At 44.6% G+C, this 20,691-nt stretch overlaps 1 protein-coding gene and 1 pseudogene across 8 annotated transcripts in view; both read right to left on the bottom strand.

Moving 5' to 3' along the window:
- The window catches only part of DIXDC1 (DIX domain containing 1), a 79,106-nt gene that overhangs the window by 46,855 nt on the left and 11,560 nt on the right, over positions 1-20,691 (bottom strand). For 7 of the 8 annotated variants that reach the window (XM_061440279.1, XM_061440276.1, XM_061440277.1 and 4 more), the window contains one exon: positions 170-299. In XM_061440279.1, coding sequence (XP_061296263.1) covers positions 170-299 — 130 coding nt within the window. Of the gene's footprint in view, positions 1-169; positions 300-20,691 lie in introns of those variants that run through there. The other variant, XM_061440282.1, reaches the window with a different exon arrangement.
- LOC133261736 (NADH dehydrogenase [ubiquinone] 1 alpha subcomplex subunit 1-like) lies at positions 9,727-10,113 on the bottom strand (annotated as a pseudogene).

Here is a 20,691-nt window from a genome sequence, read left to right as displayed (position 1 = left end):
GAAATCTCATGGACAGAGGAGCCTGGCGGGCTACAGTCCATGGGGGTCACAAGAGTTGGACACGACTTAGTGACTAAACCACCACCAACAATCTGCTCTGAAGGGCACATGGAGGGTAAAAAGGCCATGTTCTGTTTTAAGCTAGCATCAGAGTCCAGGGCCAACCGACCTACAATCTCAATGAGATACGCCAGGATCACCCCATCCCGGAGATCTTGTCGGAGGTCCTGCACTGGCTTCACCGCTGGCCTCTTCTTCAGCTGTGCGTTCACCCAGGCCACGTACGCCTGCAGCTGTTGCTGGAAAATGAAAGCAGGAGATAAGGAAAGGTTGCATGTTACTCATATCCTCTTCCTTGCACCCTCTAAGGCAGCATTGGAGACTGGGCAATCTATACCTGATTTCCCAGGTGGCCCAGTAATAAAGAATTCGCCTGCCAATACAGGAGGTGCAAGAAACATGGGTTCAATCCCTGGGTGGGGAAGATCCCCTGGAGTAGGAAATGGCAACCCACTCCAGAATTCTTGCCTGAACATTTCCATGCACAGAGGAGCCTGGCGGGCTACAGTTCATGAGGTCGCAAAGACTTGCACACCTGAGCAACTGAGCAGTCTATACCCAGAGAGAGGAGGAGAAGTTTTAAGGATAGAAAGATGGTTAGACATGGAGTATGCTCTAAAATTCTCTGGTTTTATGCTAGTCTCCGAGTCTCTGACTCGGGTGGTGGGTGTGGACAAGGTATGCAGATGAGCGTTTCGGAGACAATGACTCCTGCTTTCCTTGACTTTAGCTCTGTCGACCAGGAATAAAGCTGGGCCAGAAGCACAGCCCGTTTTCGAGTGTGACGAGAGCTGCCAGTAGCCCACTGCGCTTCCCAGGAACGATCTCTCGTGTCCTGTGTGCACAATGGCCTGTGACATTCCTAAGAACTGATCCTGGGGAGCTAGGAATCCACAGTTAAACCGATCTCAGAACTGCCTCTCATAGCTGCTTTCTTCACAAAGAGATTTAACTGAAACCAACCCAGGATTTATCCTCCTGAGCCCATAATCCTGGGATTGCTACAGAGTTAGCTTTAATCCAGGCTTTATGTTGTCAAAGAGGATCTGGTTACCTGAAACCTGCACAAAGAAAGAAAAGAAAGGCTAGGATGAGCAGAGTTCCTGAAGACTGGGGTCGGGGTCGGGGGAGCCTTCATTTTTTTTTTTTTTTTGCTGACAACGCTTATGGTCCAGTACCATCAGAAACCTGTCAGATTCAGACAGGACACAGAACTCATGGCAACACTTAGATAACCTTTCATATTCCATTTTAAACAGGGCTTGTATATTCAGGTGTTCATCCTGATTATTTGGGCACTAAATACCAAAATAGCACAAGAGCAAGGTCATAGTACAGGCTGCAGTTCTGGCTGATGTCTGTAGAAACCCAAGACTCTGAACCTGAAAATTAAATTAAAGGGCTAACAGTATCAAATTATAATTTGGTTAAAGTATAGTTGATTTCTAAAGCTCCAAGTACTTCCTTGATGAAATAATATCAGAAATTACTCACTGGCTGCTTCCTGAGCTTAAATTAAATCTTCAGTATTTTCTCTACGTCAATTTGTGGGAATAAATAAAGTCTTTTGGAAGGTAGTACTAAGGCAATGTTCTATCAGCTACTGACAAACTGTAGGAAGTGCAATGATTAGCAGGAGGTAGGGGGAAGAATCTGGTATTTATTGAGTACCTATCATGATGCCAACAAAGGTCCATCTAGTCAAGGCTATGGTTTTTCCAGTGGTCATGTATGGATGTGAGAGTTGGACTGTGAAGAAAGCTCAGTGCCAAAGAATTGATGCTTTTGAACTGTGGTGTTGGAGAAGACTCTTGAGAGTCCCTTGGACTGCAAGGAGGTCCAACCAGTCCATTCTATAGGAGATCAATCCTGGGTGTTCTTTGGAAGGAATGATGCTAAAGCTGAAACTCCAATACTTTGGCCACCTCATGCGAAGAGCTGACTCATTGGAAAAGACTCTGATGCTGGGAGGGATGGGGGCAGGAGGAGAAGGGGACAAAAGAGGATGAGATAGCTGGATGGCATCACCGACTCAATGGACGTGAGGTTGAGTGAACTCTGGGAGTTGGTGATGGACAGGGAGGCCTGGCGTGCTGCGATTCATGGGGTCGCAAAGAGTCAGACACGACTGAGTGACTGAACTGAACTGAACTGAACCATGAATTAAACACTACTTTTGATGTTTTATATGTCTTTTAATGACTCACTAATGTATCTGGAGGGCTTCCCTGATGGCTCAGTGGTAAAGAATCTGCCTGCCAATGCAGGAGGTCTGGGTTCAATTCCTGGGTCAGGAAGATTCCCTGGAGTAGGAAATGGCAACCCATACCAGTATTCTTGCCTGGGAAATCCCATGGACAGAGGAGGGCTGGCAGGCTACACCCCGTGGGGTAACAAAAGAGTTGGACACAACTTAGCAACTAAACAACACAACAACAATATACCTAGAACGCAGCCACTGAGTTGATGTTTACTAAATAGTCATCATTATTTTCATTATCATCATCTAATTCAGTTTTCACAGAAGCACTGAAGGGTTGGTATCATCTCTGTTCTGTGGATGAGATTCAGAGAAATCATGTAACTTCTCCAAAGTCTCCATCCCTATGCCATGGCAGACCTGATTAGCAAACCCAGTAAAGGCGGTCCAAGGGCCTCCTGCTATACACTCACTCTGCAGGCAGCTATGCCTTCTGCTTTCACAAGGGCCAGATTCCTGTCCAGGTGAGCTCCTACCGTTCAGCCAAAACAGCAGGACAGGCAAAGGGTGCCTCCAGAGCAAACCACTCTGCTCAGGGCCACAAAGGCATCAGGGTAACAGCTGGGTCTGGTTACCTGGCTTACATCAAAATCCCTACCCTCTTTCGAGTATCACCCTCAACCCTCCCCCGACACATTCCTGCTTAAAATCCTTCACTGGCCTCTCATTACCCGCAGGATAAAACCCAGCCTCCTCAGCTGCACTTCAGTCTGTCCTGGCTAGTCCTTACCTCTCCTTCAGCTTTGCTTACCCATTCACATTTGCCCCCCACAACCCCACATTTAAGGTTGGTCCAAACTATGTTTGTACGGAGAAGACAATGGCACCCCACTCCAGTACTCTTGCCTGGAAAATCCCATGGACAGGGAAGCCTGGTACGCTGCAGTCCATGGGGTCACTAAGAGTTGGACACGACTGAGCAACTTCACTTTCACTTTTCACTTTCATGCATTGGAGAAGGAAATGGCAACCCAGTCTAGTGCTCTTGCCTGGAGAATCCCAGGGATGGGAGAGCCGGGTGGGCTGCCGTCTATGGGGTTGCACCGAGTCAGACACGACTGAAGTGACTTAGCAGCAGCAAACCATGTGCAGTGCCCCAAACACACCATGTCTTCTGGCCACTCTACCTCCCTCCCGCCTCGCATCTCTTCTTAAACCTCAGCTCAAGCATCACCACCTCTTCCAGGCAGCCTTCCCTGACCCTCCCACACACCTCAGACACTGATCTCCTTGAGGATGTCCTGTGCCAGGCAATCAGTTCAACTACAAGGTGGGTGCAGCCAGTGTTCTGTGACAGGGCTACAAAGAGCTTTATGCCTTGAAGAAGTTTGCAGGAAAAAAAAAATCGAGAAGAGAGGAGGAGGAGGAGCAGCTTGCAGGTTGGTGAGACAAGCGCTAGGACGGGGGTGTGCGAGGTGCTAGGAGTGTTAGCTCAGTCTGAAGCCCATGCTCAGGGGGCTTTCCTGAGGAAAGGAGGCAAAGAGGACAGTGAGCTCAAAGGGGCTCAGGTCTCAACTAGATGCTCCAGGCAGGACGTTACAGGAGTTCGGATTGTTGGACTCAGAGTAACAGGCGCTCAACAAATCTCTGTTTGAATCAGTGAATAATGTGTCAAATTTCATCAGGCCAAGACTTATGATGATTCTAAAAGTTAATTATGCAGGGGAAGACAGGAACAAGTATTTTTCATTAGGCCAAGATAATTTTACTTAAGTAATCATAGCCTTCTTTCGGCCAGTGAATAGAAGTAAGTTGTCTCTGGTGCAAAACTGCTTTGAGGTTCCTCACAGAACTTTTCACACACATTAATCACAGTTCTCGGCTTCCAGTAAAGAGGATTCTATTGCATGCTGCTGCTGCTAAGTCACTTCAGTCATGTCTGACTCTGTGCGACCCCATAGACGGAAGCCCACCAGGCTCCCCAGTCCCTGGGATTCTCCAGGCAAGAACACTGGAGTGGGTTGCCATTTCCTTCTCCGATGCATGAAAGTGAAAAGTGAAAGGGAAGTCGCTCAGTCGTATCAGACTCTTAGCGACCCCATGGACTGCAGCCTACCAGGCTCCTCCATCCATAGGATTTTCCAGGCAAGAGTACTGGAATGGGGTGCCATTGCCTTCTCCAATTCTATTGCATAAGTGATAATAATTGTCACCACTTTTCTGAACACCTACTCTGTGTCTAGAGCTATGCTAGGTCCTTTAGACACAATTTCTCTAATGCTAATCTGCTAGGGAAATTTTTACTGTATCTATTTTGCTAACTGTAAACCAAGACTCCAAAATGGTGAAATAATGTTCAAGGCCACCCAGACTCTAAACTACGAATATGAAATTCACTCTGTTTCCCAAACCAGTGCTCTTTCCACTCTACCACACTGTCATCTAAATAAATGCATCCCTGAGGTTTAAACAACCTCACCAAAACTCTCAGAATGCAGGTTACCTTAGCCTAAACCACTTCTCCCTGCGCAGCCAGTGCTTTGAGTCTCCTGTGTAATAACCTACACTAGGGAGCTATCTGCTAATCAAAGAGAGCTCAGCAGATGAGCAGCACCATCACCAGGGGCCTCTCAGAAAAGCAGACACTCACGCATCACTGTGAATCCACACACTTCAAATGCAGTAGAATAGAATATGCAAAATAGGATGGAAATGCAGAATCTCAAACTCTGCTCCAGTTCTAATGAATTAGAACCTGTATTTTTACAAGATCCCTTCATCTTGTATTTTCTCTTCTCCAGCTCTGTCATCAGCTATTTGTCAAAAGAAATCACTTTTGGCTCCTCTTGCTGGAGAGTAGTTTTCAGAAATCAAAATTTGGGCACGAGGTATACTCATCCTACTGGGGGAACACTCTGGGCCCTCTCAGGAGTCGAATAGGAAATACAGGTATGTATCACACCTAGACACATACTTCCATCTACTTATCTTGAAAGACAGATGGAGAAATAGACCATGAATTATCTGGATCCTGCCTCTAGCCCAGTACCACAGGGTTCACCTCTTTTCTTCCTTTTCCTTATTTGTAACTCCTTTTTCCCCACAGTGAGAAACCTGACTCTATCCACAATATATTTACTAATATTTCCTCAGTCCTAGAAAACACATCAGAATTTGACTTGCTAACCTGTACCTTGTATGGATCAGTATAGTCATTTTTAAAAATATTTGTTTATCTATTGGGCTATGCCAGGTCATAAAAATAAATTTACTAGCCAGAAATTGATATACAAGTATACAGTCCTTTTTGTCTTTAGCCTTACAGTGTACACTCAAAATACTGATTCCAAAGTGACTTAGGTTAATTCTTTTCTTTCCTCTGCCTTCAGTGTGGTTGTTATTAATTTGTAATACAGTTAAGTACATTTATTACAATTGGTAGACCATTTTGGGTTGTCCTAACATTTTGGTAGATTTTAATTAATTTGGGGGCAGGAGAAAGATTAACATGATTCTAAAAGTCAGAGCTATAGAAAAACATACATTCAGAAGTGTCATATCTCCATCTTTCTCTCTACTCCATTCCCTTTTCTCTAGTCTTTCCACCCTATTTCTATCCACTCCTATAGATAACCGATCTGATTCGTTCTACGTTACCTGGAAAAAAAGATATATGTATATTTTATTTCCCTTTTCTTCTTATGTGAAAAATAGCATAGTAATTTTTTTTAAAAATTTTACTTATTTACTGGGCCCTGCTGGGTCTTTGTTGCAGCATGTGGGATCTTCAAACTTCGTTGCATTCGGGATCTAGTTCCCTGCTGCTGCTGCTGCTAAGTCACTTCAGTCGTGTCCAACTCTGTGCAACCCCACAGATGGAAGCCCACCAGGCTCCCCCATCCCTGGGATTCTCCAGGCTAGAACACTGGAGTGGGTTGCCATTTCCTTCTCCAATGCATGAAAGTGAAAAGTCAAAGTGAAGTCGCTCAATCGTGTCCAACTCTTTGTGATCCCATGGACTGCAGTGTTCCAGGCTCCTCCGTCCATGGGATTTTCCAGGCAAGAGTACTGGAGTGGGGTGCCATTGCCTTAGTTCCCTGACCAGGGATCAAACCCAGGTCCCCTACATTGGGAGCTTGCAGTCTTAGCCACTGGGTACCAGGGAAGTCCCCAAAATAGCATTAAGCACTGATATTCCCTGGTGGCTCAGATGGTAAAGTATCTGCCTGCAATACAGAGACCCAGGTTCAAGATTGGGTTTGGAAGATCCCCTGGAGGAGGGCATGGCAACCCACTCCAGTATTCTTGCCTGGAGAATTCCATGGACAGAGGAGCCTGGTGAGCTACAGTCCATGGGGTCGCAAAGAGTCAGACGCAACTAACATACACACATTCTTTTTACACCTGCATTTTTCACTTCGCTTCAGTTAATATTTGCTTAATATATTCTGGAAATCACTCCAAATTGGTCTAGAAATCTTCCTTATTTTACAGCTACATGGTACTCCATTATGTAGATATATCATAATTTAGTCAGTCTTCTATATACGGGAATTCAGAGGTTTTTTTTCAATATTTTGCGGTTAAAAACAGTGCAGCAATGAATAACATTATGCATCTGTATTTTCATGTTGATTGAGGTCTATCTTCAGGGTAGATTCAAAGAAGATAGCTAAGCGAATATAGATACATTAAGTAGATAACTTCATTCAGTTCAGTCGCTCAGTCATGTCCGACTCTTTGCGACCCCATGAATCGCAGCACGCCAGGCCTCCCTGTCCATCACCAACTCCCGGAGTTCACTCAGACTCACGTCCATCGAGTCAGTGATGCCATCCAGCCATCTCATCCTCTGTCGTCCCCTTCTCCTCCTGCCCCCAGTCCCTCCCAGCATCAGAGTCTTTTCCAATGAGTCAACTCTTCGCATGAGGTGGCCAAAGTACTGGAGTTTCAGCTTTAGCATCATTCCTTCCAAAGAAATCCCAGGGCTGATCTCCTTCAGAATGGACTGGTTGGATCTCCTTGCAGTCCAAGGGACTCTTTCAAGAGTCTTCTCCAACACCACAGTTCAAAAGCATCAATTCTTTGGCGCTCAGCCTTCTTCACAGTCCAACTCGCACATCCATACATGACCACAGGAAAAACCATAGCCTTGACTAGACAGACCTTTGTTGGCAAAGTAATGTCTCTGCTTTTGAATATGCTATCTAGGTTGGTCATAACTTTCCTTCCAAGGAGTAAGCGTCTTTTCATTTCATGGCTGCAGTCACCATCTGCAGTGATTTTGGAGCCCAAAAAAATAAAGTCTGACACTGTTTCCCTGTCTATTTCCCAATAACTTCATTAGATATTGCCAAATTCCCCACCAAAAGCATTGTATCTATTTGCATTCCCATCAGCAATGCATGAGAGTGCATTTTCCCACAGTCTTGCCAATAGAATATGTTGTCACACTTTTAAATTTTTGCTAATATGATAGGTGACAAATTGTATCTTAGTGCTGTTTATATTTTAGTTATGAATTTGAACCTCTTTTGGTAGGTTTAAGAATTCAATTTAAATTCATCCTTATCTTTATATATTTTGTATATGTACATGAATTACCTGTTCACATCTCTCCCATTTTTCTATCTTTTGTACCTTCATTTAAGAGCTCTTCATGTATTAGAGATGTTACCCTTTTGTCTTTGATACATGTTGCAGAGATTTCCCAGTTCGTCAGTGATCTCCCTTTCGGGATATTTATATTTATGTATTTGGCTGCCTCCCGGGTGGTGCAGCGGTAAAGAATCCACCTGCCAATGCAGGAGACTCAGGTTTGATCCCTGGGTTGGGGGAAAGGCAACCCACTCTAATATTCTTGCCTGGAGAATCCCATGGATAGAGGAGCCTGGTGGGCTACAGTCCACAGGTTGCAGTGTCGGACACGACTGGGTGACTGAGCACACACACACATTTCTTGGGCTGTGCTGGGTCTCAGTTGCAGCACATGGGTCTTTAGTTGAGGCACGCAGGAGCTTTTAGTTGCAGTATGTGGGATCTAGATCCTGACCAGACATCGAACCCAGGCCTCCTGCATTAGGAGTGTGCAGTCTTAGCCCTGGAGCACCAGGGAAGTCTCTATCAGTCATCTTTTGACTTAGTTTATGGTGGTTTTCTGGCTATGAAAAGAATTTTATTTTTATATAATCAAATTACTGATATTTCATTCCTCTGAATTTTGGGTGATGGCTAGAAAGGCTTTCCCTACACTAATGTGAAAGAATTCGCTTCTGCTTTTTCTCTAGTTCTCATATGGTTTCAAAATTGCTTACATTTATATCCCTGTTCCATCTAGAATTTATTCTTCTGTATAATGTGAGATATAGATCCAACTTAACTTTTTAAAAAATGGCTACCCAGTTGTTCCAGCACCATTTACTAAAGTCAATCTTTACCCCAGGGATTTGAGATGCTGCCTTTCAGTTCAGTTCAGTCGCTCAGTCGTGTCCGACTCTTTGCAACCCATGAACCGCAGCATGCCAGGCCTCCCTGTCCATCACCAACTCCCGGAGTCCACCCAAACCCATGTCTATCGAGTCGGTGACGCCATCCAGCCATCTCATCTTCTGTCGTCCCCTTCTCCTCCTGCTCTCAATGTTGCCTTTATCATACGCTAAATTTCCATAGTTCCTGGGTCTCCTCCTGGACTGCATAGTCTGTATCACTTGTATATTTGCTCATTCATGGACCAGTACCAAAATGTTTTATTTGTAGAGGTTATATAGTATAATTTAAGATCTGGTACAGCTGGTCCCCCCCACCGCCCCTACTGCCCTGAAATTTTTCTCTTTTTAATATTTTCTTGAATATTCTTACAAATTTATTTCTCCATACAAACTTCAGTATATACTTATCTAACTTTCAAAAAAAAGCCTGTTAGAACTTTTATTGGGATTATATTAAATTTATAAATTGATATAGAGAGAACCATCATTTATATGTTGTTGAACCATCCTACTCAAGAATAAGGAATGTCTTTCATTTGTTCAAATGAGTCTTTCTGGAGAGTTTTAAAGTTTTCCTCCTGTAAGTTATACACATTTCCTGTTAAGTTCATTTCTAAGTATTGAATTCTTCTTAATTGAGATTAAATGAGGTTTTCTCTACCATCACTTTCTCTAATTGGTTACTCTGTGTATGTGAAAGCTGTTAATTTCAGTAGGTTCATTTTATATTCTGTTATCTTATCTTTTATTGAGTTTCATTGAGTTTTATCAATAATTCTCAATAATTTCCAGGATTATTACCACATCATCTACAAAAATAACTAGTCTTTAGTAAGCTTTACGCCTCTAATCAATTTCTATATACCTCTGGTACAACGTTGACTAGCAGTGGAGATATTGGGCATTCTTCCCTTGTTTCTGGACTCAGAGAAAATACTTGAAGTGTTTCCCAGTTTAGAAAGTGAATGGTTTCTGGAAAAAAGTATATAAATTTTTATCATGTTAAGAAAGAATTCATCGAGTATTATTTTCTTTTTTTTTCTTTTCTTTTTATCACGCACTACAAAATACACTGCATGCTACACAATACACTGCATAACCTTCTAACAGGGGTAGACGAGCATAACCTAGTTATTTCTCATCAATCAAGAAAATGCTTTCCTAATCAATGTTCTCCAAACCCTTCAACACATAATGATGATTAACTCCAGAGATGCACCTATCTCTTTCCACCAAATTTCACCAATGTGAATAATGGGCAACCCTTTTCCCCTTGTTCCCATTAGTGAATCCACGGATGTATGCAGCGGCCATTTCTGGAATGAAGTATGTGGCCATGAGGACAATCCCAGGGAGAATCTCGAATTACACCATCACCGCTCTGTTCCCAAGCAAGTCTTATTTTCTTCAGTGGTTTTATAATGAACAGATGTTGAATTTTGATGAAAGTTTTGTCATAATTTATGGAGACAATTCTGATTATTTTTCCTGATAATATTTCATTATTATGGAATACATGGATTTCTTAATAATGAACCTACCTTGCATTCCTGTGGTTAACCCTACTTGATCATAATGAATTACACTTTAATGTGATGTTGAACTTTGTTCACTAATACAATATATATTAGAGCTATATTAGTACTACATTTGTTGTACTTTTTCATGGTTGCTCAGTTGTTTAGTCATGTCCAACCCTTTAAGGGCACCATGAACTGTAGTTCCTCTGTCCATGGGATTTTCCAGGCAAGAATACTGGAGTGGGTAGCCATTCCCTCCTCCAAGGACTCTTCCCTACCCAGGAATCAAATCCATGTCTCCTCTGTCTCCTGCATTGAAAGTAGATTCTTTACCCACTGAGCCACTGGGGTCTTCTTTTCACAGGTATTCATAAGTAATATTTATCTGTAGTTTCCTTTTTTGCACTACCAGGTAGGTATATTTTTAAAAAGAAGGAGCAAGTTTCTCCTTTGTTTCATTCTCTGACATCATCTGTAGAGCACTGGGGCTATCTGATAAGTAGAGGTTTGGTAGAATTCCCCCGTGAAATAATCTAGGCTGGTACTTTTTTTGAGGAATAGTTCCTTATTAAAGTTCTCTATTTCTTTCACAGAAATTGGTCTGTTTAAATATCCTGTCTCTGTCAATTTTAGTAATCAGAATTTCCCTTAAAAATTATTAATCTCATCAAGGTTTTAAAGTTTATTTGCACAGACATGCAAAGACTCTTACAGTTTTGTTTGTTTCAACGGTTATTTCTCCACTGTTATTTTTTTATTTTGTATATTTGTGCTTCCTCTTTTTTCATCATGTTAGCTACCAGTTTGTCTATTTTTATAATTTTTTCCCCAAAATCTTAAAAACAAAATGGTTTCAAGAATTATTGCTATTCTGGCCTAAATCCCTCTAAAACCGTAATACTTAGAACCAAACACAATACCCTGGCTATAAAATCAGACAGTCAACTTTCTCATCCAAGACATTTCACACTCTTTTTCCCTCTCTTCCCATTCTTCCTCTTCTTTTTTTGTTACCACCTCACACTGTTGACTCACACAATATTATCAACCACCTCCCCTCCCCAAATTTTTAACATATTCTGCGGTGAGGCCAATCTCTTCCATTTTCATTCTTGTATAACTGGCCTTCTTGATGCATATTTAACAAATTTCAACTTATTAGATCCCATCTCACAAGATACTTCCAGACCCTGTCATTTCATGTATTCATTTATTCAAATTCAACCAACATTGCCAGGCATTGTGCCAGGCCCACTGTTTACAGGCATATAAATAACTCTGATACAAAGTGATCACTGCAACAGTGGAGCAATGTTTTTTAAAATCCTATCTATGCACAAAAGGAGTAACAGGGTGAAAGGATGAGGACATCACGGGAGGGTCAAGAGGGAAGAAGACATCTGTCTATTCTTTAAGGATATTTGCCAGGTGGGGAATAGAAGGACATCCCAGGGAAAGGTGATTTTAGAAAAAAGAAAGGAAGAGCCTGAAGGTATATGGTATCTTGGGGGAATGGCCAGTTAACAAATTTGTGTATGGGCCGAGCTGTGAGTGGCAGGTGGCGATGATTAAGAAATAGGTCAGCACAAGACCTACCAGAACTTAGATTTAAGTCTTAAAGAGTTTTAACAGGAAAGCATGGAGCCTTGCAACAGGAAAGTGAAACTGTGAGACTTGTATCTTAGAAAGGTCACTCTGGACGCACTAGAATATGACAGCCTAAACTGAAGCAGTACAGTGAGAAAAGGATAAACTGCAGAAATAAGTCAGAGAGATGACTGCCAAGAGGCAGGCAGTAACAACGAGAGAGACAGTCCAAAAAAGTCGCACCTGAATGGATGGTGATGCTTTAACCGAGATGAGAGCATGTGAAGAGCAAGTATTGGGGGGCAGGGCGCGGGAAGCGGGGCGAAGCAAACAGTTTGGTTTTGAACAAGAGCCTGAGCCATCTGCAAAACATCAGAGTAGAGATGTTCTGCCGCCAATTGGCAAAATCCAGGTCCAGGGCACAAGAGATGGGTGTGGGGTGGGAGTGAGATGCTTGAGAGTATCTGTGTGTGAGAGAGCAGGGACCGCTCTGGGATAACAACACCATCTGCTGAGAGCTTACTGCGTGCCGGGTGCTGTGCTGGGCACTGAACCACGTCTTTTCATATATATATAGTGCGTGTGTGTGTGTACAGTTGACCCTTGAACAACACAGGTTTGAACTGCATGGATCCACTTACACAGATTTTTTCAGTAGTAAATGCTGTAGTACTATATGATCCACGGTCAGCTGATGCACTTGTGAAGGAACCGTGGGTGCAAAAGCCTGACTCTAGGTTACACAGTTTTCCACGATGCATGGGGGTGGCACCCCTAACCCCCATGTTGTTCAAGGGTCAAATATACAAATATTTACTCCCCCCTCCAACACTGATCAGAGATGTGGAACTACTATCACCGAATTACAGATGTGCAAACCAAGGTTCAGAGCAGCAATGAGCCTAGAGTCACAGGACAGGTAAGAACAAGGATCTCAACCCCATGCTGACTTCACATCCTGGGCTTTACAGCACTCCCCAAAGTAAGTCGAACTACAAGAAGTTATTCAGCAGCAAAGGGAGTAGGGAGTGGGGGGAGGATACCGAAGGGAGAGAAGACGATGAAAATGCACTGAGTGCTTGTCCCTGTCGGCCGCTGAATGAGGCCCTCGACATGCACCACCTCCTTTAATCCTCATATCCAGTCAATAAAGTTGATATTATCGGCCCCATATAGGAAAACTTGCTCCAGATAACAGCACTGGTGAGAGGTGAACATGGAATCTGAACCCGCTCCATCTTACTCTAAAGAATGTATTATTTCTATCATAGCACAGCAAGCATACAGGGACTTCCCCGGTGGTCCACTGACTCTGCACTCCCAACGCAGAGGGCCTGGGTTTCATCTGTGGTCAGAGAGGGAAGTACATCCCACATGCCACAACTATGAGTTCACACGCCGCAACTAAAGATTCCACATGCCACAACAAGGATCAAAGATCTCGAGTGCCACAACTAAGACCCGATGCGGCCCAATAAATAAATAAACATTAAAAAGGAAAGGAAAGAAAAGCACACAATGAGAGAAAAGGAAGGAATACTCAGTGCAGAGGCTGGGGTACATCAACATCAAAGGGACGAGTGAAGTGAGCAGCAAAAAAATTATTTGGGGGAGTTCCCTGGTGGCCTGGTGGTTAGAATTCCAGGCTTTCACTGCTGTGACGCAGGTTCTATCCCTGGTGGAGGAACTGAGATTCAGCAAAAAAAAAAAAAAATTTTTTTTTCAAACACGCAATCAGAGGGAGAGGAGAAGAATCAGGAGAAAGTGTCATGTGGGAATCCAAGACCAGAGAATGTCAGGACATTGACAAGAAGGTCAAATGCGGTAGAAAGTCAGACTGAGGACTGGAAAGCCCACTTCATTTAACATTTAAGAGGCTTTGGTGACCTTTCTGAGAACTGACATCAGAGCCAGGGCGGGGTGGGGTGAAAAGTCAGATGGCAGGGAGAAAACATCAGGGAGCAGGAAAACAGAGACAGCGAGCAGGGGAGAGAGGGTATTCATTGGAGAGGATGGTGGGAAGGAATGAGGGGATTTCAGGATGAGAGGACACTTGCAGGCTGAGATGGGGGATTGGTGAAGGAGAAACAGATACAGAGGGACGGCAGGAATGACACGGCGAGGTTTCAGAGGAGGGGAAGAGGCCTCTTCCTGCTCTGATGACGAGAGGCAGGAGTAGGGACCTCTGTGGGGAAGCAAGGAGGTGAAGAAGAGGGCTGTTGAAGGAGCTCAGATCCCACTGCCCCTCTACCCATGATGAAGTGGGCAGGTCTGTCTGTTGAGAGTGAAAGGGACAGGGAGAGCGAAGGCGGCTTCAGCAAAGGGACCCTGTGCGAAGCTGAAAAGAGCTAAAGGTTTGCTGGCCACACCAAGGACTCAGCTGGTGCTGGAAATCATAATTCTGTAATTGAGTCAATCCACTAGGTTATGTGATTTCCTCTGGAAGTGCTTAGCAGGCCTAGACCCTAAGTAGAAGCAGCCAGAAATAGGCTAATGCAGGACCAGAAATGGGGCTTCCCTGGTAGCTCAGCAGGTAAAAATCCGCCTGCAATTCAGGAGACTCCAATTCGATTCCTGGTTCAGGAAGATCCCCTGGAGAAGGGATAGGCTACTCACTCCAGTATTCTTGCGGTTCCCTGGTGGTTCAGATGGTAAAGAATCCACCTGCAATGTGGGAGAGCTGGGTTCGATCCCTGGATTGGGAAGATCCTCTGGAAGAGGGCATGGCAACCCACTGCAGTATTCTTGCCTGGAGAATCCCCATGGACAGAGAAGCCTACAGTCTGTGGGGTCACAAAGAGCTGGACACGACTGAGTGACTAAGCACAGCACAGCACAGGACCAGAAATAGCCAGAGAGGCAGCTCAACCAGGGCAAAGGCAGTGAGGACAGTGGTGGTGAGAGTGTGCGTGAACGGACTGATCATGGAATCTACACCAGGGAGAAGAAACCAAAGGAAAGTTATACACTGAGAAAGTGGAGAGGAGTAAGGAGAAGAGAAGTTGATGTGACTGAAAATAAGTTGAATGGGAATGTAAGAATGTGGGAATTGGGGCTTTGAGCAGGCTGGAGTTTCAGAGTTTGAGACTTCAGGTTTAGGACAATTCTGTGGAATGAGTTTCCAGCATGTGGCTTCAGTATGTGGCCTAAGTGAGGTGGCGCTGGATGGGGGACAATCATGGCAGTGGGGAATGTCAAGCGACCAGGAGGCTGGACCATCTTCACCGTGGACCCTGAAGTCAATCCAGGAGAACTGTAGATGGTAAGATGTTGAGGCTATCTACTATTCTGCCCAAATTCACATGATTTTAAAAACTGATAAGCATGCCTTCAGTGAAATTACTGATTAAAAAAATTTCAGCTGAAGAAAAGCCCTTGTCAGGTCATTACTATGACTCCTTGTTGATCTATTAAGTGGCATCTAACATAGAAATCAGAGAGTCACAACGGAGTGGAGTGGTGTTTGTCCACAGGTTAAGGGTCACATTGACTTCAGGCCTCCACCCCTCCCTTTAAATCTAAGTTGGGAACCAACCACTAAACTAAGCCTCGGTTTGTCTCTTCTTTAACTTGAAGATGCCTGGGTCACAAACAGCTGGACACAACTTAGCAGCTGAGCACGTACCCACGCACGCACGCACGCACCTGAACTTCTCACCCAGGGGCCACGCAAGACTTCACTCTTGCTATGAACACCTAGTGCTGGCTCTGAAACAAGCTGATTTGAAGGACAAAGTAGAAACTTGTAAGGACCAGTGATGCTGCCCACTTTCCTTCCCCCAGAACAATATCTGTCTTAAAAGAGGCCTGTGGTGCAAGCCCAGGCCCTGACTATTCCTGCTGCTTGCTTTACAACTGACTAGCGCTGTCCCTGCGGCAGAAGAAATACCAGGTGCTTTCTGTAAGAGGCTGTTGCCCTTTGGGAGGTAGACTAGGAGTCTGAGTTTTCTCCTCCTTTTTGCTTCATCATGTTTTTCCAAAGTATAACTCCTTTGAAAATCAGATATGCAAAATAAGGAAAAGCAGGACTTCTCTATTAGGGCAGGGGGGAAGGAATTCATAGGCCAGTTCATTCACTTTCCTTTTCCTCTACCTTCGCCCACCCCTACTCAGACCCCCAGCTATCGGAAGTAACTCCTTAGGGATTCTTTCAGCAGGTAGGGGGCGGGGGGAAACACTGGATTTTGTTTCCTTCTGGCACGGTCATTTTATGTCTATTATTCAGTGAAGACAAGATGCAACAGGTTCCAAAATACGAAAATATCTTGGTTATTAAGAAATACATCTTGAGCATGCCCCCAGGTCTTGATCTGTTTCCAACAACAGCTGGAGAAACACAGTAGGACCACAGTCAGGTTCAAATCAGGCCCCTGGGTATTGTAGCTCACAGTTCTTGGGGGTATCTGCCCAGTTCACAATGATATCTTCTCTAGAAACATCCCTCCTCTGCAAACACAGGGGTGGGCCCCAGGACCAGCTGGTCTCATGTAACCCCATTCACTGGCCACAGGTGATTGTCTCGATGAGTTGATTGGTTGAATCCAGTCAATTCCTGGAATTTTTTGATTTGGCATTTAGGAATAGAATCAATCTTCTCTCTGACAAAGTTGTAAGATATAAAATTTAGATGTTCCCATAAGCCATGGTGCCCACCTGAGAAAGCAAAGTCATCTGGAGTGAGAAGGAACAGGGCTACCCACAGAAAGAAGCAGAGATAAAGAGACAGAGAGCAGAGGGAGAGATCCTGCCAGTGTTTGAGTTCTTGATTTTCACGTTTCTGAGAACCTGCCCCATTCTTGCCCTTTCTACGGTTTAGTTTTCCAGCCTTCCCTTGGACTCCACGAGTCAGTAAATTCCACTTTCTGTCTCTGCCAGTTCAAGATGGGTTCTTGACACTTAACAACCAAACTAGTAAAGAAACCAACACAATCAAACAAAGTCAGTGACAGCACAGATCTAATCTCAGTCCAGAATTAACACCTCTAACTTGTTCTGAGGGAGCTAGAAGGATGTCTGTATAATCATGAAGTCTACAAAGACTGGGAGTTTTTATGACAACCTGAGTCAGGCCTCAGAAGGAGGAAAAGTAGACATAGCCAGACACAAAGCAGTGTGAGCAGGATTTTACCTTGATGACACTGGACTGCTCTAAAAGTTTTGAAAGCAGTGGTCACACCAGGGAATGGCTGGAGGTATCTCCGTCAGTTTCCTCCTGGTCACTCCAACTAACAATGTGTTAAAACTCTTCCAGGATAAACAATCCTGTCCACATTCTTCCTTTGTACAAGAAGGCTTGACCTTGAAAGCTTTCTTGTCACCAAATGTAACTTTCCTTCTGTTTTCCTTTGGGAGCCACACTTGCTTCCAAACAACTGTGTACACTCAGCCTCTGCTCTCTATCTCCTCTGAGCCTCTAGGTCAAAGAGAATTCCTACAGGGGGTTAGGCAGTTAGACTTGCAAAAGCACCACCTGGGCTTCACCGGGAAGTCTGTGAGACCTAGTGTTCGCAGTGTAGAAACATCCAAGGTTTTGGCTCCCTGGCTCCCTGCTAGCAAGCAAGAAAGGCAAACACGAAAAGCAGAGGACTCTTGTGATGCACTGGAGACGGAGCTCAGGGGGAGACCTGAATGGCTCAGGAAGGAAATCAGCTCTGCCGTGAAACCAGATACCTGTTCAGAACTCTGAGATCCTCCAGCTGCAGCAGAATGAGATGGGGGTGGAAACGCTGCTGCAAAACGGAGAGGAAAGCAGGAGTTTGGAAATCTTGAGTTATTACTGGCCTAAATTCTGCCAGTAAAATAATGCAATATTATATTTCTTTCCTATTAACTCTTTCAGGCCTTTACTGAATCAGGAAAAGCTGTTCATTGAGCCTGGTGGGTAATTAGGTAAAAATAAAGTTCGTAAGTAAAAATATCACTAACCGTCTTCTTCCCTGTACGGGCAGAGCTCTTTGTATTCCTGTTCAGCCCAGTGATCAAAGAATAATGTAGCAGAAAGCAAAGAGCTGAAAACTTTCTGAAAGCGATAATCTGCTAACCTTATTTCAGGCCTCCCTGGTGGCTCAGTGGTAAAGAATCCACCTGCAATGCAGGAGATGAGGGTTCCATCCCTGGGTCCGGAAGATCCCCTGGAGGAGGGCATGGCAACCCACTCCAGCATTCTTGCCTGGAGAATCCCATGGACAGAGGAGCCTGGCGGGCTACAGTCCATAGGGTCGAAAAAGCGGGACACAACTGAAGTGACTTAGCACGCACACATACAGTCTTATTTTAAAATTTCCAGGGGTCTTTCCTGGTGGTCCAGTGGCTAAGACTCCATACTCCCAACGCAGGGCGCCTAGGTTCAATCCCCAGAGAACTAGATCCCACACGCCGCAACTAAAAGACTGTGCATGCCACAACTAAAATATCCGACGTGACACAACAGAACAAATAAATACTTTTTTTAACAAAAATTAAAAAATAAAATTTCCATTTGTTATAGGTTCCACAAATACTTTATTCCTTCACGAGTACACATTCCCAAGTAAGTGCTTAATAAATGCATGTGAACGGATGAATGATCACTGTATGATCTACGAGTGTTCCTTACCCTGGAAACAGGGCCTGGAGCCCACCATTAGGGCCTTTGGGATTGGTTCCCTACCCCCTTACCATATCTGATCACCAAAGGTTATGTCCATGACCACTCACATGGGGCCTGGTATGGAGATAACAAATAAGGAAATACACTCAGGAAAGCGTGTGAGTTGGAACCTTTAGTAGATAACAAGAAAATACACTCAGGAGAGCGTGTGAGTTGGAACCTTTAGTTCTCACAGCCTAGGCAGCGAGGCCAGTCATGGCGGCTGACAACCATCCAGGGCTCCCCCGCCTCTCGGAACCGCCTGGGGGGGTGGCACCTGGCAAACAGCGCCCTGTCGCTGGCTCCACACGCCTGGCCAGGCCATCACTCACAAGCAGGAACATAAAACTGCCTGATAGCCTGCCGCCAGGGAGCATCTGTTTAGCTGGCACTCACTCCTGTGGGAACACAGCCAAGGAGCCTGGGCGAGGAGAGCAGAAATCAGTCAGGATAGAAGAAAGAAGGTTAGGGGGCGTGGGGCTCGGTTACCCTGAAGACTTAACAGGCCTTTAATTTCTACAGCAAAGCACAGAGGAATTCATTGTGGAAATGACTGAGCGCCTCTGGCTGGCCCACACTGCAAATCCCGCTCCACGGAAGAAGGCATGGGGCTCTCAGGAGAGATGGCCCCGCAGTTGCTCCCCCTGCCGATTCCCTTCCTCACTGCTTCTGTGTCCCCATGAAGGCACCACACTGCACAACGGCTCTTCCTGTATGTCTCAGGGCCTGGCGGGCAGATGACTCTCCATGTGGGATGTAAATTTCTATTTTTCCAGTTGGAGGGAAACGTGTGGGAAACGTGTAGGAAAAGTCTTCCAAGTCGTCTGTTGAAAAGGTTAGGGCTCAGACAACTGACTTCCTGTCGACCAACATTGTAATAAATCATTCCCACAACTTCTGGTCTCTCGGGCCATGACGCTGCAGCCAGGCACAGGCTGGCTCTGCCTGACAAGCAAGATTTCTGTATCGTCACAATTTTCCCAAGGTTCCACTCTGGACACTTGCTCTATGTTCCCTGGCCTGTGAGCTCCGCTTAGGCACAGATTCTGTGTTATTTGCCATCCATTTCCAGAGCCTGGCACGGTGCCTGGCAAACACAGTAATTCACTGGATGTCTGTGGAATGAGTGCCTGTGTGCATGTTTACCAAACGAGCAGGAAAAGGAAAAAGTCTGGCCTCAGTGATCAGGTCGGTTGGTAAGTATTTGGTGCTTTTCATGATATCATTAAATAAAAGATATCTCTATGATCTCCCACAAGCACCACCTCTTTTATGATGCTTACCACATTAAACATCCCACGTGGTTCTTTTAGCACACCTATAAATCTCTCCCTATAAATTTCTTGGAAGCAGAGACGAGGTGTTTTTTCAATTATTTTATCCATCCTCTCAATAATGAACCCAATAATGAACAAAGCAGCTAAATGAATGAATGCCTACTGCCAAAACATACTATAGTCTCAGGTCTGTCAAAACCTTTCAACACAAACACCAAAGTCTTTTTTTTTTTTTTTAAAGAAAGTTCAGCCCCTAGAAAAAACACTGCCAGAAATTCATGTTGGCACATGAATCAAAGACAACATTCATATGACAACATCAATACCAAGAGGCAGAGAAAACAAATGGCTTTGAGGCAGAGGCAGAATGGGGAAATTGTGACCCACAGAAAGCCTGGCCAGGAGACACAGGAGACAGGGAATGACAGCCAGGGTGAGCCGCAGAGTGAGGCAGGAGCCAAATCTTGTGGATAATTCACAATGCAGATCCGCCATGTCAGTATAAGGCACTGTACTGACAGCTGTGACATGGATCAATCCTGTGGAGAATTTGTTAGGTGTGTGGAGGCAAGGGCTTTCTTCACGGAAGGTGGTAGAAGAAAATTCTGTTGTGCATATTCAGGCAGGATGGCAATCAGACTGAGACCAGAGGCCAACCGTGTAGAAAGGGAAGCCTTGATTCAGAGGGCAGGGTTTTGCTGCTGCAGGGTTCCCTTATAATTAACCAATTAGGGCCACAGCTTCATTTCCTCTGGCAGTTTTCTCTGCCATGGAGAATGAGGTCACAGCCCTAACCACATAGACCTATAAAGCATCTGGGTGATAAAGAACAGCTTCAGATATACTTGGCTCATTCCCAGGAGATGACTGGATACATATGTGGTATTCTTAGCTCCAGGGGGAAGAGTTTCTCAGAGAAATTGAAATGTAT

Source organism: Bos javanicus, chromosome 15, assembly GCF_032452875.1.
Source record: "Bos javanicus breed banteng chromosome 15, ARS-OSU_banteng_1.0, whole genome shotgun sequence".
Taxonomy (NCBI): Eukaryota; Metazoa; Chordata; class Mammalia; order Artiodactyla; family Bovidae; genus Bos; species Bos javanicus.
This window is presented reverse-complemented; position numbering and strand designations above follow the sequence as displayed.